At 38.3% G+C, this 26,870-nt stretch overlaps 2 protein-coding genes across 8 annotated transcripts in view; one reads left to right on the top strand and one right to left on the bottom strand.

The window, feature by feature from the left end:
• NLN (neurolysin) overlaps window positions 1-10,145 on the bottom strand; it is an 85,729-nt gene extending 75,584 nt beyond the window's left edge. For 3 of the 4 annotated variants that reach the window (XR_004317195.1, XM_032473134.1, XM_032473144.1), the window contains exon 1: window positions 9,645-10,145. Coding sequence is in view for 3 of the 4 variants with exons in the window: in XM_032473134.1 (XP_032329025.1) it covers window positions 9,645-10,132 (488 nt within the window). In the remaining variant the exon portion in view is untranslated. Of the gene's footprint in view, window positions 1-9,349; window positions 9,378-9,644 lie in introns of those variants that run through there. The other variant, XM_032473153.1, reaches the window with a different exon arrangement.
• The window catches only part of SGTB (small glutamine rich tetratricopeptide repeat containing beta), a 40,183-nt gene continuing 23,293 nt past the window's right edge, over window positions 9,981-26,870 (top strand). The window contains exons 1-5 of one of the 4 annotated variants that reach the window (XM_032473189.1): window positions 9,981-10,150; window positions 11,454-11,575; window positions 19,483-19,586; window positions 22,633-22,702; window positions 26,463-26,562. In XM_032473189.1, the coding sequence (XP_032329080.1) occupies window positions 11,476-11,575; window positions 19,483-19,586; window positions 22,633-22,702; window positions 26,463-26,562 (374 nt within the window). In that variant the 5' untranslated portion in view covers window positions 9,981-10,150; window positions 11,454-11,475. Of the gene's footprint in view, window positions 10,151-11,431; window positions 11,576-19,482; window positions 19,587-22,632; window positions 22,703-26,462; window positions 26,563-26,870 lie in introns of all 4 variants that reach the window. The other 3 variants (XM_032473208.1, XM_014560400.2, XM_032473215.1) reach the window with 3 other exon arrangements.

Below are 26,870 nucleotides of genomic sequence, written 5' to 3'. Positions count from 1 at the left end.
TAGGAGTTTAGTGCAGTGGCAGGCATAGGCAAAATACACTATAAATATGCATTTCTGAATGGAAATCAAATGAAATATATCTAGAATATATAAACAGTACTTAAATTCAATATGAAAAAAAATAAACAACCAAATAGGAAAATGGACATAAGACACAAACAGGCATAAAATACAAATCGCAAATAAACATGAAAACATGCTCAAACTCATCAGCAACAATGGCAACGCATACAAAAACCAAGACGTACCATTTTACAGCCATTGGATTGGTAAAAGGTCTGACAACACCAGGAATTGCAAAGGACAGAGGATCAATGGCTACTGATTAATGCTACACAGGGAAAGGGAGTAAATTAGGATCGCCACTTTAGAAAAGGACTGGACATCATTTGGTAAAGTTGGGAATGTATATAAATCCTACAAACCCAGCAATTTTTCTTAGGTGTATATCCTTGAACATATATCAGGAGAGATTACAAGAATATTCACAGCAGTACTGCTTATAATAGCAAACAACTGGGAGCAACCCAAATATTCATTGACAAGAAAATGGATAATAAATTTTGGAATGGCCATACAGTGAAAGATCTTACAACCATAAGAATGAACCACAGCCATGTCAAATTAGTTTCATCATGTGAATCTAAACCATATATTGTTTTGGGAAACATACATTTGTGGTTACATTTTAAAGAAAAGCAAGAGGACAATAAATGTAAATTCAGGACACGGATTATCTCTGGGATGAAGAGGAGAGATATGGTTGGAAAGGGGATCATGAGAGCCTTCAAAGATACTAGAAATATCTTTTTGGATATATAGATACCTTTGTTCTATTCTTTTAAATATATAGATATAAAACATTTTATGTAAAATATTTTACAACAACTTTTAAGATGAATGACAGGTATTAGCCAGGCTGTGGAAAGATAGGGAAAGAGAAGAATGCTCCAAGTGAGGGATTAACATGTGTAAATTTAAGGCCAGGAGATGAGCATATGGACTCCAGCTGAAACCCTGAGTTCATGGAGTGAGAGAAGCTGGGAAAGCTAAGTCACGGTCAGAATGTATAGGGATTCATAAACCATGTGAATGAGTTTTGATTTTATCCTAAGATTAATGGCAATCAAAAGAAGAATTTTAAACTGGAGTGTGACACATCACATTTGCATTTCGTAAGGATCTCTGTTTTCATAAGGAAAGTGTACTAGGGGGAAGCAAAACTTGAGGCTGGGACTCATGGTGAAGATTTAGATTATAACCACAAATAGAGAAAAGAGAAAGAATTTGAAGACTTGGCAGTTCATGGAAAAAGCAGAGAGAGGAAAAGGCCAGGAACAGCTTTGAGGCTTCTGATTTGGGTAAACGGTAACGTTCACTGAGACAGAAAACAACAGCAAAAGAGCAGATTGTTAAGGGAAGGCTGTAAATTTAGTTTGGGATAAGGTGGCATTGAAATTGAAATTAAACAATAACATAACAGGTGCTCAATAAATATCTGTAAAATGAAAAAGTGTCTGAATATGAGCCCTCCAAAAAAAAAAATCTGTTCAATTGGTAGCTGGAATCTAGTATCAGTCACCTACATCATTTTTACATAAATAATTTGTGTTTCTCTGTTGTGCCTTGGCAGAAAAGAATTCCTGTGAAAACCATAAAGTTGTATATATGTAAAATCTTCAGTGTTAGAATGATAAGCTCTAACCATGTAGCCCTTATAGTATATATGTTACGCACTGTAGCAAGCAGGCTTCACCTCAAAGCTGTGATTATTTCAGTCACTACAATTCTGACTGCGACGTGAGGCAGAGAAAAAAAATAGGTATCAAAGATATCAGCTAAATGTGGTTGGGAAATAAGAGGGTACCTTCTGAATGCTACGCAGGAGGTGTAGATAATCTCAGAGTAGGTGAAATAGTACAAGTCTTCCAAAGTGAGCTATGGTGAATCAGAAACCCGTATTTTATAGGCTGAACTTTCTCTTATACTTACTGCAGCTTCTGTGTTGATTTTCTTTTTGTTTTGCATAATAATTAGAAAACGTCTTTCAAAAAAAAGTCAGTCTTCATGACAGAGAAAGGGTTTAATAGCGAAAAATGAAATATAACAGAAGAAATCCAGCTGATTTAAAAAACTTATAATCTTGGGGTAGGGCATGAGACCAGAGGGAGAAGTCATAAAGGAAAAAAGAATGATATGCCCTATTGCAGTAAAAATTTAAACTTTTGTAGGGCAAAAAAGCAAAAAGCAGTAACAGTCCACCTCAAAATTCAAAGACAAAAAAAATTTGCAACATCTACAAAAGGCTCTTACAAATGAATAATCTCAATTTGAAAACCTCCAAAATACAACTAGGCAACTCACAAATGTAAAAATAATAGCTAATATTTATTGAGCTTTTAGGTGCTAATGTGGACTAACTGCTAAAATGGCCTCTGTTCTCCATCCTTCTATGTATCTATGCCTTCTGTTAATTTGAATTTGCTGTCCCCCTCATCAAAAACAGGGTCTATTTCCTTATTTTTTAAATCTGGGCTGGTCTTAGGACTTGCTCTAGCTAGTAAAATGTGGCAAGTTGAGGGTGTTCCAATGCTCAACCTTGGCCTTAGGAAGGCTTTGTATAATCCCACACTCATGGAATCCTGCCACCGCCATCAGAACAAGCGAGGCGGCCTCCTGGAGGAAGGGCGATGACGTGAAAGAGAGCCAAGCGGCCAGAGCTTTGGCCACCCTAGAGCCTCAAACACGTAAGAGAGCTCAGCCAAGATCAGCAGAGCTGCCTACACAACCCACGGCTGATCGGAGGTGCAGAATGAGCCCAGTCAAGATCAGAAAAACTACGTAACAAACACGTAGATCTGAAAAATATTTATCATTGTACTCTATTGAGATTTAGTTTGTTATACAGCATTCTTGTGTCAATAGTAATTGATTTAGCCAGGCAATGCTCAAAGTGCTCTATATTTGTTATCTCTCAATCTTAAAAAGGTGATACGAGTTAATAAAAAAAATATATATACAGTGGTCTCTGCCTTTAGTTTCTGGCACAGAGCTCCTAAAACCCTTGTAATTTCCCAAGTGATAGGAGCACCAGGAACATATTTTGTTCCAATAGTTGGTCTCTGACCTTGGTTCCTGACACAGGGCTCCTGAAATCCTTATAGTTTCCTGGGTGATAAGAGTGTCTTTTGTTCTAATGATGTGACCCTGAGTGGGCTCCTGGATGGGGGCTGGTCAATGGAAAGACCAAGCCATAATTAAAAGCTGGGCATTTTCAGCCCTGCCACCCCCCACCCTCATCATGCCTACCTGGTGAAGCCTCCACAAAATCCCAACAGTATGGAGTTTGGAGAGCTTCCAGGTCAGTGAACATATCCATACCCGCAGAATGACACACCCCAGCTCCACGGGCTCCCACGCTTGGGATCCTCCCAGACCTTGCCCTACACATCTCTTCATCTGGCTGTTCATCTATATCCTTACAATATCCTTTAATAAACTGGTAAATGTAAGTGTTTCCCTGGGTCCTGTGAACTGCTCTAGCAAATTAATCAAACCCAAGGATGGGGTTGTCAGGACCCCAGATTTATAACCAATGGGTCAGAAGCACAGGTGACAACATGGGCTTGCAACTGGCATTTGAGTGGGATGGGAACAGTTTTACGGGACTGATTCCTCAAGCTGTGGGATCTGATGTTATTTCCAGATAAAAAGTGGCAGAATTAAGTTATAGGACATTCAGCCGGTGTTGCAGAGAATGTCGTGGGGAAAAACCTACAGACGCTTGGTGATGAGAAGCGTTGGAAGTGAAGGGTACTGTGTGAGCAGTAAAGGAGACTCACAGGAGAAGGGAGACTAGGGTTTCCTAGTACAGCTGAGTACAATTTTCCCCTCTCTTGTCTCATCCCCTACTCACCTGTCTGATATCTCTTCCATTCTAGTCACAGTGCCCTCTCCACTTTCTCAAATACATCATTTGAGGCACAGCATCACCTCAGCAAGCCCTTTCCTGTCAAATCTTTAATTCTGCTCCGACCAACACATACTAAGTACACCCTTTCCTGCTTCACTTTTGCTCCTTAGCACATTTCCCCATCTAACATACTCTGTATATTCCTTAGTTGTCTCTTCTTCAAAGGTAAGCTCCATGAACACAGGGATTTTGGGCTGCTTGGTCCATTGCTGTATCCCTAGATAGACTACCGTTTGGCAGATAATAATAAATATTCGGTGAGTGAAGAAATCAGCCAAATTTACTGATGAGGAAACACACAAAGAGAAGCTAGGTAACTCTGCCTGAAATCACAGTGCTAGTCAGTGGCAGAGCCAGCATTCAAACTTAGGCAAGCTGGCTCCAGATTATTGCAGCCTACCTGTCTAGTCCAGACGACTTTGCTACCTGTCTTTCTAACGCAGAGCTTAGCATACACATATACACCCAATAAACATCAGTTTCCTTCATTCTTCATATTTTAATCTAGGTGCTTCTCCCCATGGAAGTTCCGTGCTTTTTCTTAACCAAAGAGGCGACAAAACAACAACAGCAAAAATAAACCCTCCTTTACAACTTTCTAAAATTCATTTTTATAAATAATTTCAGTCTAGCCTCTGATACTTGAAACTTAACATCTTTTCTTCTTTAAAAAAAAAAACTTTATTAGTCTATTTTTCTTTTTCTAGCACCGTTGTTTTAAAAATTTGGGATATATAGCTACTGGATTTGGTGGGAAATTTTCAAGTTTATTTAATTACAGTCAGATACATAAACATTATTACATTTATGAATGACAGTAATTTAATTTGTCTGACTGTCTAATATTTCTCATATAAGTAATTTCTCACATCAGAAAACAAACAACTTTTTTGGTTTCTAAATCACAAGTTCTTAATTTTTGTTAAGGAATTATAGTCACCAAATAAACCTTCAATAACATAAGTAAATGCAAATTATAATAAGAGGAGTTTCCACTTATTAAATTGGTAGTGATAAAAAATATTAAAATGCCTGGTGTTGGTAAAGGTGTAGGAAACTAACATTGTATATTCTGCTACTAAGAGCATAATTTGGTAGAAACATTTTGAAGGGTACGTAGTAAGTACCAAAAGCCTGAAAGATGTGTGTACCTTTTGATGTACAGATTCCATTGCTAAGAACTCATACTAAAGAAATAATTAAGGATTTAGGAAAAAACTTAACAGCAAAAATGTTTATTTAAGCACCGCTACGCATAGCATGAAGTTGGAAATAGATGACACGTCCAACAGTAGGCATTACTTGGATTGTCATCCATCCCCAGATAGACTACATTATAGGTGTTTATAGTATGGAAGGATGTTTATATTACATAAAAATTACAATAGAATGTATTATATAATCTTGTATTTATTAAAAATGTCTGTACATGGAAAAGAGTTTGGAAGCTATTAGTAATTGGTTCTTCTGGATGGGTGGATTGTATATATTTTCTTTTGCTTCTCAATATTTTCTAAGTTTTCTACAATGAACATGCATTGCTATTATAACTTTATAAATCAAACTTCCTTTTCTAGTTGAAAGAGGAAACTAGGGCTATTCTAGCTATAATTGGACAAAATACTGCTGAATCATCTCTCTCATTTCTTTGACCATGCCATCCATCCCTCACTCTATAGTACACATTAGATTTTGCTTGGCTCGTATGCTGTACAATCTGGCCTCAAGGAGGGGAAATTCTCCTGATTTTATTTCTATGGCAACAAGAGTTGAAAGAAACCTTAGATATCATTTAGTCTATTCCTTTTCATTCTACAAAATAAGGAATTTGAGAGAAATCCAAGAAATTGGATGATTTAATTAAGGTCACACGGCTACCTAAACAGCAATTGAAATCCAGTCTCCAGATTCCCCATCTGCTTATTTCCAAGTAATTGGCTTAACAGCCCCCATCAATGATCCTGGCTGCCAAGTTGGCTTTGGGGAGGGGGTACGCAGCAGCTCCACCAACAGGAAAACCCAAGAGAAATCATAAGCCAGTTGAACAAAAACCTAGTTACTCTCATAACACTAAAATGAATTCCCAAGTGTCAGAGGAACAGGAAAAATATATCAAGAGTACACAGAGGTTCTTCCATGTTGTCAAGTATTGACTCCTTTAGGAAGATACAGATGTTGAAACAAAGAGATTCTGTGATTAAGTCACTCACGAACCACACGTTGATGACTGCTACTACTACTGTAGGAGTTGATTAATGGCAATATATATCCTTAAGTAACAAAATAGTTCATATATTAATGGTAGATTGTTAGCTTCTAAAAAAGTAATAATTATATGGCTTTTAACATTTATTTTCTTCCATGCATAAACAAAGAATATGAATAACACATATCAATGGTTCTCAAAATGTGGTCTGCCATCCTGGGTGGGTGTATGGGGAATAGTTGTTGAGACTATTTCAATAAGTACGTGAGGTTGAAAGTATTTTGTAATAATACTAAGACATTATTCACCTTTTCACTTGGTTGATGCCTGCACTGATGGTGAAGCAATGGCAGATGAAATGGTTGGCACTTTAGAACAAATCAAGGCAGTGGCACCAAACTGTTCTAGCAGTCACTATGTTCTTCACTGCCACTCCCTCAGGCTAAAAATAATGTCAACTTCACTTTAAAATGTCCTTGGTGTGATAGTAAAAATTATTAATTTTATTAAATCTCAACCATTAAATACATATGTGTGGCAAAGTAGCCATAAAGCACGCCTGCTGCATACCTAGGTACAATGGTTGTCCAGGGGCTCTGGCTGTCTGAATAAAAAGCACTTGTGCAACTGACTGAACTTTGAGCTGAAATAGCTGCTTTTTTCACAGAACACCATTGGTACTTGAAAAAAACGACTGGCAGACAAACTACGGTTACTCAGACTTAAGTATTTGACAGAGATTCTCTCAAGAAAGTATGCCTGTCACTTCAAGGAAGACTACTGAAAGTATTTGTTATCAATGAAAAAATGCCAGCTTTCAAATGAAAATTAGAATTTTGAAAAATTGTATCTGCCACCATGAGCTTGCCAGCTTCCTAATATTTGATGACTTTTGCAATGGGATGATGATATTAAGGAGTATGATTGCTTGATATTATATAATGAAATGTGTCAACATTAAGGAAGATCTGTGTAACACAGTGAAGATTATTTTCCAAATGATCAGTGTTTGATACTACAAAATCACTCAAACTATAAGACAGATCTATGGATTTTAATGTCACAGTAGGAAAAGTACATTGATAGTTTCATATTTCATGTTGCAATCATCCTTTAAAAAACTACCACTTGTCACACTTTGATGTGATATCAAAGAATACCCATGATTATCTTAAAAAATCTATTAAAATACACCTCTTTTTCCAACTATATATGACAGGTGGGATTTTCTTCATTTTCTTAATCCAAAACTAATCAATGCAACAGAGTAAATGCAGAAGCAGATGTAAGAATCCAGCTATCTTCCATTAAGTCACAGATTTGTTTTACAAAAGTGCAAAACAATGCTACTCCAAGGGTGATTCTTATTTAAGAAAACAAAACAAAACCCAGAAAACAAGTGTTGATGAAGATGTAGAAAAACCAGGACTCTTGTGCTTTGTCAATGGAGTGTAAAATGGTACAGCTGCTGTGGAAAACAGTATGGTGGTTCCTCAAAAATTAAACAAAGAATTACCATATGATCCAGTAATCCCTTTTCTATGTATATACCACAGAGAATTGAAAGCAGAGACTTAAACAGATATGTGCACATCAATGATCATAGCAGTATTATTCAAAACAGCCAAAAGATGGAAACAATCCAATGTCCATGGATGGATGAGTGGACAAATGAAATGTGGTATGTCCATACAATGAAATACTATTGAATCTTAAAAAGGAAGGAAATTCTGACACATACTACAACATGGATGAACCTTAAAGACATTATGCTAAGTGAAATAAAACAGTCACAGAAGAACAGATACTGTAATACTCCACTAGCATGAAGTACTTAAAATAGTCAAATTCATAGAGACAGAAAGGATAGTGGTTACCAAGGATTGAGAGAGCGGGTAATGAGGAGTTACTGTTTAATGAGTTTGGGATGATAAAAAAAGTTCCAGAGACAGATAGTGGTAATGATTACATAACAATGTGAATGCACTTCGTGCCACTGAACTGTGCACTTAAAAAAGATTAAAATGGTAAATTTTGTGTATATTTTACAATTAAAAAAAACTGAAAAAAAAATCTAAGGAAAAAAAAAAACCCCATGTCACTCTTCTCAGACATTTTTGGAAACATTTTGGGAAATAGTTATTTCCATTAAAAATGTTATTTATGCATGTAATGAGTTTATTATTGTTTTTAAAATAAACTAATAAATACTTAAAAAATCTCCCTGGTTTTATTTCTAATATGGTAAATATGGAAAGATATAACTCATGTAAACAGAAGCTCTTAAGTCTTCAGTAAGTTTTGAGTGGTAAAGAGGTCCTGAGACTAAAAAGTTTGAGAACTACTGTCTTATTTGAAATGTATTCTCTTTTTATACCTGCGTTATATGAAGACATGTATTTCTTCATTTGTTGGTTTAGCTTCATTTGACAGCTATATCACTTGTAGCCTGCAGACTAAAAGGACATCCTGGAACATGGTCAAAATCATCACATTAACTCTTTATGATTTCTATTGTTCCTGCATGCACCAAAACTACAAGGACTGAACAGCACAAAACTCCACAGATGACTGGAAGCATACAACAGGAAACTGTTAAAAAGCTTACATGCTGATTGATATGTTCTAAAGTAGTTTTATAAGGATCTAGCAAGAAACACACATTTTCCTTTTTCTGTTGGATCTTCATTCGGATTTTCAGTTCAAGGCTAAATTTGGGAATGGGGGTGGTAGTGGCATTGTTTCTGAAAACCACTCCATCCAGCACATCCGTGCAAAGAATTTAATTCTCTCACCATCTTGCTACTGGTCTACTGCAGAGGGGTGTGGTTAGGGAGCTAGGAAGCAATCCAAATCAGCAGCTGAGGCTGCCCCAAACCCTGTGCAAGCAATTATTTCCTCCATTTTGGGCCAAGTCAATTTTCCCCGGCAAGAGGCAGACTGTTTCATGGGGAAGAAGTAAATAAAAAGGACACTAGAAAGCATGGGCAGAAATAAGTAGCAAAACCATAGCGGCTTTATCGTGTGTGGATGTTAAACGATTTGTAAGCCAATGGTATGCATGAGGGGCAAATGAAAATTGTTATTCAAGTCTATAGCTGCTGGCACTTTTAATGACAGATCTGCAGTTCCGGTTGCGGGAGAAAGTCAAATGATTTTCTTATCCCGACCATCTTTCTGCATCCGTTTGGGGCCGGCCTGTGACCAGTCTCGCTGCTTGCGGCTGAGGCAAGTCCCAAACAAAGAGGAATGGATGCCCTCCCAAGGGAGCGGAGGAGGGAAAGGTGGCCCCAAGTTCCCGCGCCAGGCGTCCCTTGGGGTAGACTACGCGGGCCACGGGGAGGGAGGGTTCCAGGAGCGTTGTAGGGTTGCTGCGGAGAAAGGCTGGGCCGGGGCGCCCGGCACTGACCGGGCAGAAGACCCCGCCCTGCCCACGGTCAAGATTAGCCCGCGCAGGGGAGGTACCTGTGGAGGCCTCGCACAGCCGAAAGGCACTGGGCGATCATGGGAGCGCCGAGAGGCGACGGCGGCGGCGAGCGCGTTGTCCTCGGGTTTGGTGAGGGGGAAGCGGGGCGCCGGGAAGCCGCGTGGCGGCCTAGCGGAGGCGACAGCAGCTGCGGCGGCCGGCTCTGCCCGCGCCCTCCCACGTGCGGCAGCCCCACGCCCGCGCCCACTTCAGCCCCGCCCCGGCCCCGCCCCCGCCGGAGCCTCGGCCCCGCCCCGCCCGGCGCCCCGCCCCGCGCGGCTTGTACCGCCCCTGGGGGCGGTTCTGGCGAGACCCAGCAGCCGGGAGCAAAGCGCACAGCCGGGTGGGCTGAGGGGCGACGGCGGCCTGGGAGCCGGGGAAGTTTGGGCCACCGCTGGCAGTGCTGCGAAACGGAGGCAGGCTCAAGCCCGTGGACCAGGGGGCAGGAGGACCGGCTTACGGACGCCCTCGGGACCGCTGCCACCATCTCGCGTCCTCTTGCCTGGTAAGGGGCTTCCGTCTGGGAAGGGTGCATCTCCCGCCGCCCCAGACTGGGCCTGCACCACGCACCTGCAGCAAACCCCTTCAGGGCCAAGGAGAGGCCCGGGTACTGAAGGGAGGGAGAAGGAGGTCGATGTGCTCTAGGGAGAGGAAAAGAGAAAAGCCCGGAGGAGGTTGGACTTCTCCATTTCCCCTTCGCACTCCCTTTCCCCCTACCTTTCCATTCTTTTTTCACCCTTCTGCCCTGGGTCCTTATTTAGTACTTGCAACCCCGTAGCCTATAGGCTGGACTCGCCTTTAAAATAAGCACACCAATAATAAACATCCTAGCGGTGGGTACCACACCCTGGCTTTGAATTAGGGAACCTGGGGCACAGATGGATGATGCGATTTAGTGGAAATAAGCCATTAATGCCGTCTGGCCCTGCGCCACTGTTTGGATGCTATAGTATTCCATGTGAATGAACATGACCCGGAGCTTCCAGGTTGTCCACGAGAGCACAGCTACTGCAGAGAGCACTGGTCTGTTTGTAGTATCATCCACTTAGGCAGTGATTCTCTGACATTGTCTGTTGATTAAATAGAAATGCCATTTTTATTAAAAATGACATTCAATGGTTGAACAACCTTTCATTAATATATTTCCTCTTCACATAATTTTCTCCTCCTTCAAAAGTAGGTGGAATGCAAATTATGCATACATTTAAAAAAAAATCTCATGAAATAGAAGAAGATGCTCAGTGTGGATCAGCTTCTGAGTCAGCAGTATGAAATCTCCCTCAACTTAGTACTAAGGCCTTTGGGGGATTTCTACACTGTATCTATACCCCTGGCCTTATCTGGATCTGTACCATATATATAACGTTAAGACACAGCAAGCTATTCGATGAGAGTCTCAGCTTATGTTGTACATGTTTTGAGAAAAAGTTTGCTTTTGCAAGTTTAACGTAACCTAATATTACTGGGTATAAATGAAAATATGTCATACATTTCCATATGGATACTTCTCTAGAACTCTTTAAAAAGAGGAAGGAGTGAAGGTAATACAGGTTTTTGTTCTTGCTTTTTTTTTTTTTTTTTTTTTTGGTTGGAGAAGGTAAATTAGGTTTACTTATTTATTTATTCTTGGAGGAAATACTGGGAATTGAACCCAGGACCTCCTGAATGCTAAGCATGCTCTCTACCACGTGAGCTATACCCTCTCACCTTGCTTTTCACTTTTAATGTAGCTTATGATCCTTGTTATTTATAATCTTCACTGATTCTTTAAAATTACTCAGTTCAGTGTTTTCCTTTTTCTTACTGAGGAATAGTGTTTACGCTTTTAAAATGTCATCCATCAAGCACCTGGTTTATGCAGTTATTCGTTTCTTACGGGAACAAAGTCAGATGGATGCTTATACTTCAGATGAACAAGAAAGTTTGGAAGGTAGGCCCTGTTCTCTGTTCACTTGTGTTATAAGTATAAATAAAGACTAAATTAGCTATAACACTGACTCTATGATCTGTAATGTCAAAATCGGAATATTTTGTTGATTTTTTCAAGGAGAGAGACCTAACGATGAGGTTATGATGTTTTTATTCTCTGGGGCTTGTTTTGTTTGTTTCAATTAACAATAAGAGGACTGTTATTTATTTATTGAACAACTGTTATGTGTCAGAACTATGCTATTCGGATTAGATGGAATTTTTTCTCCACAGTGAAACAGATCCCCACTTAACAGATAAGTAAGTGAAACTAGATAGATTAAGTAACGTAACACAGCTAATATGTGGCAAAGCTGAGATTTAGATCCTGGTTCTTACTCTGAAGGTCTTGTTGTCTCTTTCTGATAGGAAAACATCCAGTTTAGAATCAATATGGAAAAACACTTTAGTCATCATAGAAGCACTATGTAAAAGTCTAATAATTATATCATTATTAAGTTCTGGTGACTTACTATTGGGGAAGAGAAGATTTCACTCTTGTTTTATGTGGGCTTTAAATATTCGATTCGATAATCTGTAAAGTTGAGCAGGATTTGGGTGACAGCATCACATTTCTTTGACACCATTGTTTCCGCTTCATGTTTATGCATTAGAAAATTTAAATTCAGCTGAACCATAACAAGAGAGAATTCTGCAGATGGGCTTGTGGATGTTCAATGAGCCCAGCTTCCTTGTGGCCTAAAGACTTAATTATTACAATGAGACAGTGCATTTGGGAGAATTTAATAAATAACAGTACTATTTGAATTTCCCATCTTGGCGACATGTCTATCAATTTCAACAAGGAGTTCCCTTATGAATATGTTTTTAGAAAGTGGGGATGAAAATTGGGCATTTGCTCTAAATCTGCTTGCAATCTGGTGAGATGAAATCTTTCCAGGTGGCAGTGAGAGGAGCAGGTGACACACAGTTGGAAAACATTGCAATTAGTCCATTTAATCAGTCCTTTTGTCCTCCTTGATGGTTAGACTGTGTGAAGACAAAGGTGATTGGTTATCTAAAGAAACTGTTTATGGTTGCTCGGTAGCAAACAGATCAATGAAATCATTTAATAAAAGATGTTTCCTTTGTAATTAAAGGCAGTAAAATACTTTCAAGGGCCAGAAAGAAAACTGAGAGTTTTTTAAAAAACCAAGATGTTATGTCCTATTTTTAGGATGGTATTCAGCCAAAAATGTGTGCCTTCAGCTGTGTGTTATATATGGCAGTCAGAAATGGTGCCAGTTGTTTTTGATCGACCCCTATTTTTGACTCTGTGAGTCTGATTTAATTGAATATGAAATCATGTGAAAATGTCTGCCCACCTTCTAGACATTTAAAAAAGACCTGGGAGAGGAGCCTGGTTTTAATACCAGCTTTACCACTATGGTGAAGCTGGTATATTATCAGCTTTGAGCCTTATCATCAGACTATGTCCGTCCTAACTGTTGTCATCTACTGACATCTGCCTCATGTTTTGATTGTTGTGGCTACTGTTCACTGTCTCTCTAGCACTACTCCTATTGTAATTGTTGGCAATTGCGGTACACTCATAGATGATTCTTCCCGTTCTCTCAGCACTCAGTTCCTTAACTTTCTCTCCTCTAGTAATCTCAGCCACTTACTTGCTTTGTCATACCCTGGACCAGTGGTTCTCAGTGAGGGGCAATTTTGCAATATCTGGACATATTTTTGACTGTTACGATTGGAGGGCTGGTATTACTAACATCTAGTTGTTAGAGGCCATGGATGCTGCTGACAATACTACAATGCACAGGTTGGCTCCCAACAACAACAAATGGTCTACTACAATATGCCAGTAGTTGCTGTGGTTGAGAAACTCTTCCCTAGATCTTGTCACTATCCTCCATAATCTCTGTCTTAAACATTTCACTTCCTGACCACTACTGCCTGCCTGTCCAGCTCACTTCCTCTAGAATCCCTACCCCAACAATTCTTTGACCCTACCAATACCTCTGAGCTGTTGATCCCTTACCATTTCACACCCCTCTTCCTACCCAGCTTAAATTCCATGGTTGATCATTAAAATCGTGACCTTGTATATCTCTCCCTTTCTTGCAGAACCCAACCTTGTTTAAATCCAGCTCTCCACCTACTCTGTGCCCATATCCACATGATTATGTATAGATGAAGCAAAGCACACTGCTTTGCTAACTAGCCCCAGTTTGAATTTATGACCACGAGCCTCAGGTGGACCTTTAATCCTACCCTCTGTTCCAAGTCCATAGTTTTGCTTTCCTAGATGACCACTTTAACAGTTTCTTTTGTCTTCTAAAAACCCCAAACGTCCTCCCTTGTACTCACTTTTAGTTGATGACCTTGCTTCTTCACCAGAAAAACTGAATTAATAAGAAAACAACTTCCACAGACTCCCCCTGCCCCATCTGCCCACTCACCAGCATCTATGCTCACATATTCTGCCTGCCTGCCTAGCTATTACCATGTACTATGGACTAAATATTTGCGTCCTCCCAAAATTCTTATGTTGAAACCTATTGCTCAGTGTGATGGTACTAGGAAGTGAGGTCCTCATGATTGGGATTAGTCCCCTTGTAAAAGAAACCCCAGAGAGCTCCCTTTTTTGTACTGGGTGAGGACACAGCAAGAAGGTGTCATCTGTGAACCAGAAAGCAGATCCTCACCAGCCATCAAATCTGCCAGCACCTTGATCTTGAACTTCCCAGCCTCCAGAACTATGAGAAATAAATTTCTATTGTTTATAAGCCACCCAGTCTATGGTATTCTGTCATAGCAGCCCAGACTGACTAAGACACCGTCGATAATATCCATTGTCCTTTCTAAATGATACCCTCTGCTAGCAGACTGGATCCCACCCTGTCTCACCTACTCCAGGCTCTCACTCTAATTATTTACCTTCCTTGTCTTACATCAGTAATTTTTCAACTTCTGCTAGCTCATTTCCATTGGATATAAACTTTCCATTATTGCTCCCTTCTTAAAACCATCAAAAACAGCAATTGATTACTCTTGGCACACTACCACCCCTTCTCCTCCCCAGACATTGCCTACCTTTTTGGTCTCCCTTTTGATGGGAAACTCTTTGAAAGAGTTTATACTTGCTTCTGCACTCTCTCTCCTTCTATTCATTCTTAAACCCACTCCAGATAGGCCTTTACCTCCGTCTCTCCACTATACTGTTCTCATCAAGGTCATCAGTGATTTCTGTGTTATGTAGTTCAATGGCCCGTTTTCAGTCTTCATTTCGCTTATTAGTTGCCATTGATAAAGTTGACGATCAGTCCCTCATCCCCATCCACCTGTATACTTTATTCACTTGGCTTCCAGGATACTTCATACTCTCTTGGATTTCTTCTTATCTCATTGTTTTCACCTTCTCAGTCTCCTTTGCTGATCCCTCTTCTTTTCCCTGACCTGGAGTACCTAGCATCTAATGCTTGATCTTCTTTTCATTATCTACACTCACTTTTTTGGTGTTATAGTTCAGCTTCTTGGCATTAAATATTTTCTGTTTATATGCTGTTATCTGTCAAATGTGTAGCCTCAGCCCTTTCTTCTGAACTCCAGACTCCTATATCCAACTGCTTACTAGCTACCACCACCTGTATATGTAACAGGCATCTCAAGTTGAACATTTCCAAAACTGGACTCCTGATCCTCCCAGGCAAAATCTGTCCTATTCCATGACTTGCCTAACTCAGTTGATGACTTTCCTAACTCCATCTTTTCAGGTGCTCAGGCCAAAAGTTTTGTTGCCAAAAGTTTTGTTACCATTCTGGACTCGTCTCTTCTTAGACTCTGCATCTAATTGTTTAGTCAGTCCTGTTGGCTGTACTTTCAAAATATATCTTGGCTTTTACCCACCTCCACTGAGCTCACCCCTGGATAGAATTAAGTATTTCTCATCTGTTTTACTGTGATAGCCTCTGATTGGTCTCTCTGCTTTGATATTTGCTGCTTCATTGAGTATTCTCAACACAGCTACTGGTGATCTTTTAAAACAGAGTATGTCAGATTCCATCATTTTTCCACCCAAAATCTTGCACACTCTTCATGTTACTACATTGTTTAAGGAATCTGTATAATTTGGACTTCTGTGATGTGTTGTTTACAGACTCCTCTTTCTCATTTGGCTTTAGTCAGATTAGCTTCCTCACTCTAAATGCACCAAAAACTCTTTCCTAAGGGCTTTTGCTGTTTTCTCTACCCCCATCTCCTTCCAGTGTCTGCCAAACCTCTTTTCTGAATGCGGATCCATTAAATCTGCAGCCTGCTTCCCTGCTCTGCTCCCCACGCTCTCATCCTCTTTGCACTGTTCTCTGCTCTTTGCCTTTTGTAGTTTACTGGCTACAGTCTACCTCTCCATCCCCCACTAGAATGGCAGCCCCAAGAAGTCAGGGATCTTTTCTGTTTTATTCACTGGTATACACAAAGCATCTAGAAAAGTGCCTGACACACAGTAGGTGCTAAGTAAATATTTGTGGAATTGAATTGATGAGTCGAGTCAAGTGATCCTGAGCATCTCACTTAGTTGGTCTGTATCTTTATTTCTAAGTCTATCAGGTGGAGCTCTCTGCCCCCCTCCTGCTAATAGATTTGTCAAGAGAATCAAAATCAGTGATAGCAGGTATATAGTATATGGGAGCTTTGGTATAACGTGCTATACAGATGGGATATGGTGGTATTGACTAGAATTCTTCACTTGTCTTTCTCTTCATTGGTACCAAACAAACTATTATTGTTTGGTGTTAAAGTGGAACAGAATTGTATACAGAATTTCCTTAGATTTTTATGACTTATTCCTGAGTAGAACCTCTGAAAGGAGGATCACATGTAATAATCCCCATTTCATAAGTGAGAATCTTGAGGTAAAAGCAAGATAAATTATAATACCGAGGTTATTTTTTTTTTTTTCCTCTCGATTAGTAATGATAATGAGATAGTCCTGAGTTCCAAGGCTGTGGTGGTTTTTTCAGTAAACCATATGTCTCTCTAAGTAAGTGTTAATGTTGAACACTGAACAGTTTGGCAGCAAGTTCACTTACCAAAACAATGGTGTTTACTTAATGAGGAATCTAAAATAGTCAAATGCGTAGAAGCAGAGAGTAGAATGGTTGTTGATACAGGCGAGGGTAGGAGGAAATGGGAGGTAATGGTCAAAGGGTTCAAAGTTTCAGTAACGTAAAATAAATAAGTTCTAGAGACCTACTATACAGCATAGTGTTCTATAGCTAACTGGATTGTATACTTAAACTCTGATAATGGGGTAATCTTACGTCAGGTATTCTTAACACACACACACACACACAGCATTAGAGGGGACAAGAGGAAGTGTTGGGAGCTGATGGGTATGTCTGTGTCCATGGCCTTGATGGTGGTGACGGTTTCATGGGTGTGTGTGTATCTGCAAGCTCATCGAGTTGTGTCCATTAAATATGTGCAGATTCTTGCATGTCATCATACTTCAGTAAAGTGGTTTAAAAACAATTGTGTTTAAAACAAAACAAAACAAAAAACAGTTACCTCCTTTAGTGATACTTGATTGTGTCTAGAATGTGCCAGATCTGTGTTCTCAGGTTAGTGGCAGCAGAGATAAAGGAGTTGGACTGGATTACCCTGACAAAATAGCACGCAAAAATCCCCCCGAGTCCCCTCAAGGACTTTTCACCTGTCAGCGTGTAGCTCTGAAGTTTCATATTCTGGTTCTGGTTAAAGCTTTGGTGGAGTTCCATCCATCTTTAACAAGGCTATTAATTAATATTTTGGGGTGGGGGGAAGTGCTCTTTTCCACAGATTTTATCACTTTTATTTCCTCAGAAATTAAACCATTACTTCCACTGTAAACAAAGAAGTAGGATGTACTGAGCATCTACTATTTGTCAGATTCTATTAAAGTCAAAGATGAATAAGATGCCAGTCTTATCCTCAAGGAGACAGTCTAATATGAGAGACAGACATTTAAGTGCATATAATATAGTGTGTATGATACGTACAAAAATAGAAATATGAAATGACGGATCTGATCAGGGAGGAAAGATGCTGATCCAGAATAAATAGATACGTATACATACATACATACATACATACATACATACATTAATTGTTTTTAATCAATTGTCTTCATGGCCACAAGAAAATAGGCTCTCATCCTATTTTCTTGTGGCCCAGTGTTTTTAGTGTAAGTACAAGAACGCCTACTTGGTGTAGGGATAGAAAGGGAGAGAATGAAGGATGGGTAAACAGTGGATTATTTTCTATCGAAAAGACATTTTTGACTTTTGGTAGTTGCCAACTTAGTTGCTTATTCAGTGTCTTTTCTAAGGAACATTGTTCTGTGATTAGTGAAAGTAATAATGTTTCTTTTTATTTTCTCAGAACAACAGTGAATACATAATATATCTTTTAAAAGTCATACACAAATGTACGTGAATCTGTAAGTAAGAGTTAGACAAATACCCTATGATCTCTCTTATATGTAGACTCTAAAAAATAAATACATAAATAATCATAAAACCAAGCTCATAGATATGTAGACTCTAAAAAATAAATACATAAATAATCATAAAACCAAGCTCATAGATACAAACAACAGATTGGTGGTTGCCAGAAGCAGGGGGTGAGAGATGGGAGAAATGGGTAAACTGTTTTTGGTTTTGGTTTAAGTAAACCGAATTTTTTAAAAAAGTCATATACAAATGTAAGTGAATCTATTCCACACTGTCTGGAAGTACACTGGATATTTTGGCTACATTCTCATCTTGTTGAGCCAGGAGAGAATTCCTTTTCAAAGGAGAGCATTCCCAGGATAAGAATCTGCCTCCCTTCCCCTCACTGAATACTTGCAGAAAGGACAGGATATGCTTTATTCACTGCTCCTGCCCTAGTTTAGGCTCCTTGTCTGTTTAGGTCATTGAAGTAGGAACCCACTTGGTTTTTTGCTTCCATTTTCTTCTTCAGCTTCCCTCTGTAATCCGTTCTCAACATTCTTACCAGACTTGTAGATCTAGAGACAAATCCAGTTATGTTCTTCTTCATGAAAATCTTTAATGGCCCTCCATTGGCCCAGAGCATGAAGTCCACATCCTTTAAAAACCGTATTCAAGATGCCTTATCATCCAGTGAGGCACGTCTTTCTACCTGGTCTGTATCCAAGCCATACTGGTTATCTTGTCCTACACCAAATGTAGATGAGGCATGTGTCACCACTTAACATGCCATGGATTTTACTTACTGTGTTTGTCTGCCTCCTATGAAGTGTAAGTTTTATCATGTGGATCCTGATTTTTGTGTTAGGTTAACTGTTGTAGCTCTACCACCTTAGAACAGCATCTTGTACATAGTAGGTACTTGATAAATTTGCATGCATGAAGGAATTTTTAAAAGCCAACCTATTGTCACTTAATTAAGTACACCAGGATTAATATTTAGTGCTTCCTATGTGCCAAGATTGTTTCTCTTACTATTCTTAATCAGGTTGAGAATTCTACTTCCCACATTAAAAAAAGATAATTGTAAAAATTTTAATTCAAGACGTTAGGACATTGGTGGTTAATCAGATATTGGTAATGGGGAATGTGGTGTTAATGAGTTCCTTTAACAAGAATATGATGTAATCCATAAATTGAGAAGTTGTATTTTAGGTAACGTTTTTCTTTAAGTGAGGAATAAGAAACCAAGCTCTCTTCCCTCAATAGCTGGTCTATAAACAGAAATCTCTGCAGCTGAACCGTTTAGTTTTCCTTATGTTCTGTGATCATAAATGCTGAATTACCACAGATTGCACAGTACAGAGTTCTACCAGGAAAAAAAAAAAGGTTGTTTCTTTTTTAGGTTGCTAATTTTTTTTTCACTATTAAAATTTATTTCAAGTTGCAATCCAGTGCTTGGAGACAGTTTTTAAAATCAGCTCAGAAGATACACATCTAGCAGTTTCACAGCCTTTGACAGAAATGTTCACAAATTCCTTCTGTAAGGTAAGCTGTCATTGTTCTCTCATTTATCATCTGATTATCTAAGTAAAACTGCAGTATTATGTTGGATTGTTAGTATTTGAGGGACCAGGCCTATAAGTAACTAACTTCTTCTTGGGTATAAGATAGTTTGCCCACATGGATATTATTCGGAACCTAAAATATAACTTCTAATATGCTTAAATTTTCATGTTAGTAACTCTTCTCATCCTTTCACCCTCTTATATTTAGTATGTCTTAGTTGACTTTTTAAGTTCTTTATATTATCTGGGTGTTTTTAGGTTTCTTAGATCTGAATTAATATTCCCCTCAAACATGACATAGAAAACAGAAGTTTTAATGTTTAGGAGGAAACCATATAGAAAAAGATTCATCAGGATTTGAGTCATCAGTTAGAAACAGATTTTATCAAGTTTGGCCACTGATGGGGATCTTTAAAACATGGAAAGGTTCAGGGTCAATGTGCAAAATCAAGACTGAAACCCAAGTGTTCTGATCCCTGTTGCCGACCACTGCCTACATGATCTCTGGTTTCTGGCCTTTTCAGGAAATATGGACTGTAAGACTGAAAAATTTTAAGGCTAGTGAGTTTAGGGCCTCAGGGGGACCTCCCATGTGGGTTTTCATTACATTTTGGTGCCACGTGAACTTCTTTGATTATTCTAGCTCTGTATTCATGCTTCAGTACAGAATGAGGAGCTCAGGAGAGGAGCTGCAACAGGCAGGGTGTCCTTCAGCCTGGCAGGGACATTGCCAAGAGTGCTGCCATGACTGTTTCTAGAACTCGTTGGGAAGAGGTTCTTAGAGTTGCAACGGAGATGGTAATTTGGCAGTAAACTGCTTGCTCCCTCTTTTCATACTGGGAAAAAAGATAATGCAGTTGTACTTGAACTCATCGAATAGACAGATGAAGTGTATGTTTGCAACAAGATGTAAGGAGACAGTGGCATGTCTCCGTGTTCCTTATCAGGGAATCCCTTTTTCTTCTCTTTGGTTTCTGTGGTTATTTCATTGTCCCAGCTTGTGGCCTCCTTAGGGAGTCCTATTTCAGGGGACTCATGGTCATGGCTATGGCCAAAGCCGACCTTCTTTACTCCTTGATGCCCGAGACCCCTGTGCTTGGGACAGCACTTGGATTTGCTCACTATGTCGCCTGTCACCACTGACCTACTACTGCAGAGATTGTCACTTTTTTTTTCCTCCCCTCAAAGCTCAGATTGACTTATTGACTGTTATACTCGATTTGAATAGAGCTCCTTTTTTTTTTCCGGTCATTTCTTTCTGATTGTATTTAATTGTATCTAAAATATAGTTTCTTAAGACTGGCTCCGTAGTATATCTACCTAGTTGTATTTGTGGTGTCAATCCTTCAATAGTCCTTAACAGCTATGGCTTCATGACATATGTTTGTTAGCAGATTATGGCGGAGAAAGTCTAAAACTTGGTTGAAGCAGTATCACAACTATTACAACTAAAGAAGTTATTGCCTTACCAGTTGTATTGGGTTGTTATATTGGGCAGTTTATTTCTGGGATACTGTTTTTTCTGTCCCCGCCCCCCCCCCCCAATTAAGTTTATATGCTAAATGGATTCCTTCCTTTTATATAAAGTGGCAAACACTTGTCCTCACGTCATGGGCTGCTCAAAGAGGTGTTCAGTGAATATGAGAATTAAATTTCAAAGTTGTAAAACTGTGGCAATTTCATTAAAATAATTCAGAAGGATGTAAAAGACAGAATGAATTATAATTCATTTTTCAATATGCCATTTTTCTGACCTCCAAAAGTCACTTTTTTCATGCATAAACTGTCTAGGCTTGTTAAAAGATTTGAAATAGATGGAACCCTGGAAGCAAGTACTGCAGGGCAGTAATATGTCTTTGAACTACACTTACATCCTGAGTGACAACACAGTCAGTTTTAGGTAGTGACCTCTGCTTATTAAGGTTCTCATTTTGATTCTATACAGTTTTATTCTAATACTTTATGGTTGGTAAAGACTTTTTTAAAGTAGGAACAACTCATATACTTTATCAGTGATCTTGTACTTGTGAATATTTATGTATAACTAGCACAGTGTATTTCCAGCGTTAGCGCTATCAAGTTTATTGAAATTTTACTCAAGACAAAGGTAATGGTGGATATATTTTAAATATGGTACATAGGTATATTGGTTACAAATCATGCTTTCTTGAAAATTATAAACATTTATGAACTTTAAAGTCAAGTTTAAGAACAACGCCATTTTAAAAAGAATCTTTCAAATTGGAAAAATACATTGTGTTCTCAGTGCCACTCAGGACATTTCTAGATTTTTATTTAGCTTCCCTAGATACCTTTAGTTTGAACCTTATTATTGCAAAACAGGTTTGAGGATGATAGTAGGTGCTAAGAACAGGAGTGTTATACATTTTTCTTTGTCTTATGGGGAAATAAATATATGTCCATCGTTTTAAATAATTTGGACAATATGGACTGAGAGAAAGAAGAGACTGAAAATCCTACTTCCAAATATTTCTACTGTTAACCTTTTTTGTATACGTTTCCCGTCTTTGATTTTCAGCCTGTGTGCATGTGTATGTATGTGTGCACATATTTACATAATAGGATCATATTATAAATGCTTTTTTTGGTACCTGTGAATTTGACTTAGTAGACTATCTCTTAGGATATTAACACTATGTTTGGAAATTATCACTAATATAAACAATCCCTTGAACATGTTTCTATTACCATTCTTTATATACTGATTCCATGTTTTACTTATGAAGTAGGATTTCTTGGTATGGGGAAAGCAAATAAAAAAGGTTTTGATTCACAGTTGCCCATTTTTTTCTAGAAAATTTCCACATAGTCACTCTTCTAATAAAAGTAGATGAGAGGACTTCCCCCCTTTTTCTTGCTAACATTATTATTTAGATACTTGATTTCATGGCATGGAATTACGGGTGATTTGCTATAGTGATGGGCAAGTCATGATTATTTAATGTTCTCTGGGATGACTCTTTATGTATCTAAATGGAAGTACTTTGTATTTTATTTAATTTCAGAATGACATTCTGCCCCTTTCAAACTCGGTGCCTGAAGATGTGGGAAAAGCTGACCAATTAAAAGATGAAGGTGAATATTTCATGGAAAAATTACTTATTTAGTAAAACTTACTGTAACTCTGGAGAAAGTGACTCTGTCAACTAATAAGATTCTGGTTTACACTGCCAAGACTGGATTGTCATAAGTCCACGTGGCATTTGTGAAGCAGAAATGAATGTGATAAGGAAGAAGCCTGGAAATATAGAAATGGCTTGGGGACAGTATAGGTATGGCTTGCTTCAAGAGGAGCAGATCTGTTGTGAGTAAAACTAATGAAACGGGTATCTGAAAAGGTGATTGTGTTTGCTGTGTGTACTCTAGGATCCTAGATTCTTTATGTTTAATTAAAGACATGAAAATGATTTTCAGTATTATTTTAACTTTTGTGTATTTAGTGTTTTTGAGTTTTTTGAAATTTGTTAATGTATGTGTATGGCACTTGACTTAAGTGTTTATTAGCCAGCACGTTTGATGACTAAGTTATTAAATTTTCTAACAGTGGTTATTGAAGCCTACTTGGTTTTAATAAATGAGACCATTGAGGATCTGTATTCAGGTTTTCCATCGTGTCAGTTATGTTAAGCTATAGAGGCAAGCCAGGTCAGGCCTACGAGATTTGTACTAAGAAACTGTAGGCAGAGTCCTGATCGTTAGCAGTGAATGAGGACCGACAAATACCCTGTCTTATAGGCAGAGAGTTATTAGGGAATATGTGATATTCAGAAGCTATACAAAAATGGTTCACAACCATTTTCTAGCCTTTTCTTTAGTGCATACCTTGAAGAAGGCAGTTGAGTTAAAAAAAATCATTTGTTGTCTAAAAAGGTAGATATCGAAAGAGTATACTTTTCCTATTCCTTGAGGCTGGTCCTCTCTATTAGGTCTATAAATGTTCACTGTATCACTGCTTTTAATGGCTGTGTAGTGTTCCACAGTACTGAGACCATGATTTTCTTACCTAGACAAATAATGTTGTAATTCTAAGTAACGTTGTCTTAGTCTTTGTCATTATTTATTTTCACTCTGGGGTGATTATCTTCTTTGGATTACATTAGAAGGTGCTGTGTTTCCAACAGACAGACTGGCTTCAGTTTTCAATTGTTTATTTCCTCTAAGAAATGATATCACTACAATGACTTAAAATTTTACAATTATGACTTTCATAAATTTCATGCAAAGTAAAGTAACAACCAGATCCTCATTGTCATTTGAGTTATAGTATTCCCTGAAGAATTTGGATTTAAACTATCCAGAGACATATGCATTTTTCATATAGTAGTTTGTAGTGGAAACAATTGAATTGATTTTTCTCCCTTCCACTCAGATTTCTGCAGTGGGTGAAATCCTCAGTGATGCGTCAGATGCTCCACTACCATTTCGCTTTTGCAGCTCTCTTGCTTTAGCTCTGATCCTAAACGGCAAATTGAAATTTTCTTTTTGCCTTTCATGTTTACTCCCTCTGCATGGCAGAACACTGGGAGACTGCATTCCCTGTAGAGTTTGTTTTGATGAAATGAACGTTAGTAAATCTAGGGTTGGAAGGTGCAGAATGAGACTCCTTTACTGTGGCAGCATGAGTAGACTGAATTCCTTACTGCTTTTGCCTTTAACCAAAAGCTCTTATTCTTTGTTTTCACTAAGACATGTCACATCTAAGACATGTTACACATAAAGTTAAAGTAGTTGAGATTTAAACAGGTGTGCTGTTCATGTGAAAACAGATGGCCGGGTAGACTGTCAAGCACAGGATTATTCCAGGCTGCATGTTATACTTACCTGCGTCAATTAAGGCTTCCAGCCAGCTAGTACTTTCTGGTACACACAATATTTTTGTGTTCTTTGCTTCTGAAGTGCTGCAATAAGATCAGACAAAACCAAGAAGGATTCATTGCTGTCATTCCCTGACATGTCACAGAAGTGCAGGCATGTCTCATAGGGTTATCTTGCTAATTAAAGGAGACAGGTGAGTACTGTGTATAACTGTAAAGTGCTCTGCACTGCTTATATTTATCTTCACAAATATCTGTGTCCGGAGCTTTTGTATATTGAATATTTTGTCACTTGAAGCTTTTTATCATTAATATGTATCAATATGCATATGTATATATACATACTATATATATTATAGTATCTATACATTTGATGTGGTTTACAGGAAAAGACATACAACAGATTTTACTCCTCCTCGTCCTCCTGAGATGCCATCCCAAGATAAAAAGACTCAACAGCAACAAGAGAATAACCCCCAAAATTTAAATTTTTTACAAGGAAGAAGCAAATCTATTTAAGTACCGAGGCTAATGTAATTTCTTGCTCAAGTCATAAAAATTATGTAATCCTTTTAGCTTCCTTAGAGGCGTTATATCTATTTCTTTTTGGGGTTGGGGATCTAAATTAATGTTTTAACTTTTAAAAAACAGCTTCATTGAGCTGTAATTGACATACCATGTGATTTACTCCTTTGACATGTACGAATTAATTGATTTCTAGTATATTCACAGAGTTATGTAGCCATCACCACAAGTACAGAACATTTTTTATCATTCCTGAAAGAAACCGGGTAGAAATCACTTTTTATTTTCATTTAGCAAGCACTCTTTATACTCATTTCTGCGTCCTTATTTGCAGTAACTTTCGTATAATGTTAAGTGCTTTCATCTACCTGTCTTTCCTTTAACCTTCCTGTTCCTGTTCTCTGCAAATTTACACTCTTCTTCTCTCATTAAGTAACTAATGATCTATTAAAAAAACAAGGCTAATAGGAGAGCTTCTGGTTTAGAGAAAGCTGGAAGGAATGATAGAGGCTTTTGTGATATAAATCCTTCCTCCTAATTCCAGTGTTTTAAAAATTTCAATTTTGACCATTGGTTCTTAGAAGTAAGCATGACACTTTTTTCTGTTTACTGGAATAGAAATGATAACTACAGGAAATCCCTTATCTTGCTGACCAGTTGTTAACATAGCTGAATATTGCCAGATGTATCTGCAGATGCCCTTCCTGAAGATCAGTACCCTGTGGGCTAGCTGTGGTTATCTGAAATTCTTTCTAGAAATTAATCTCCAATAATCCCCCTTTAAAAAGAACCTGTCTCCAGAAGGGATAGCACATAAATATATTATCTGCTGATAACATATTAACATGATTAGCTTTACTGGCTTAACCACTCAGCATGTCCTGAGGGCTTGGTTGTCAGCAGGTATACATTTTGACAGGGAGGACCAGGTCCAGACTGAGATGGTGATTGAGGGGGGTGTTCCATTTGGAACAGGATGGGGCAGCTCTAAAAGGAAAGAGAGATGCAGATAAGGAAGGTAAGAAGAGATTAGATTTTGCTATGAGATCATCACCATTGTTGCATTTACTCACTTATTGAAGTCTGGTTTTATAAGATACATAAACATTAATTTTTAAAGACTGCACTGTTAAAATAATTCAAGCACACTGAAGGCTAAGGAGTATCAACTCTATAGTACATATAAAATTTATCTCCAGTGTGGGGAGGGGAGAGTATAACTCAGTGGTAGAGTGAGTGCTTAGCATGCATGAGGTCCTGGGTTCAATCCCCAGTACCTCTGTTAAAGAAAAGAAAATTTAAATTAAATAAATAAATAAACCTAATTACCTATCCCCCCCCCCAAAAAACCCAAAGAATTTATTTCCAGTGTGACTGAAAACTCTTGTTGCTGACCTTCATGTTATTGTGGTTTCTATGATTAAAATTTATCTTTCAGACCTTATATTTTTTCTGTATATTATACCTACTGTGCCTATTGATTACTTCTTTTTTAGGCAATAACCACATGAAAGAAGAAAATTATGCTGCTGCAGTGGATTGTTACACACAGGCAATAGAACTGGATCCAAATAATGCAGTTTATTATTGTAACAGGTAAACTGGCAGTATTGTGACAGATTTATAGTTCTTAAACATTTGCACTAATAGCTCTGAAGGAGAACTGTAAAATTTGTTTTTTTATTTAGGAAATTTTGAAAGTTTGGAAAAGTAGAAAGAAGGAAAAAAATAAACCCGTAAACTTACCAGTTAGAGGCAGCCACTGTTACTAATAACCTTTTTGGCATCTTTTATTTAATGTAACTGTAATTAATTTCAGATTAATCTTTTTTCACTAGGAATATCATAAACATGTCCTTGTTTTACTGAAATCCGTCTTAAACATTATTTAAATGGTGTAAATT

This window comes from Camelus ferus, chromosome 3, assembly GCF_009834535.1.
Source record: "Camelus ferus isolate YT-003-E chromosome 3, BCGSAC_Cfer_1.0, whole genome shotgun sequence".
Classification (NCBI taxonomy): Eukaryota; Metazoa; Chordata; class Mammalia; order Artiodactyla; family Camelidae; genus Camelus; species Camelus ferus.
The sequence above is the reverse complement of the archived record's forward strand: the minus strand, read 5'-3'. Positions and strand labels throughout refer to the sequence as shown.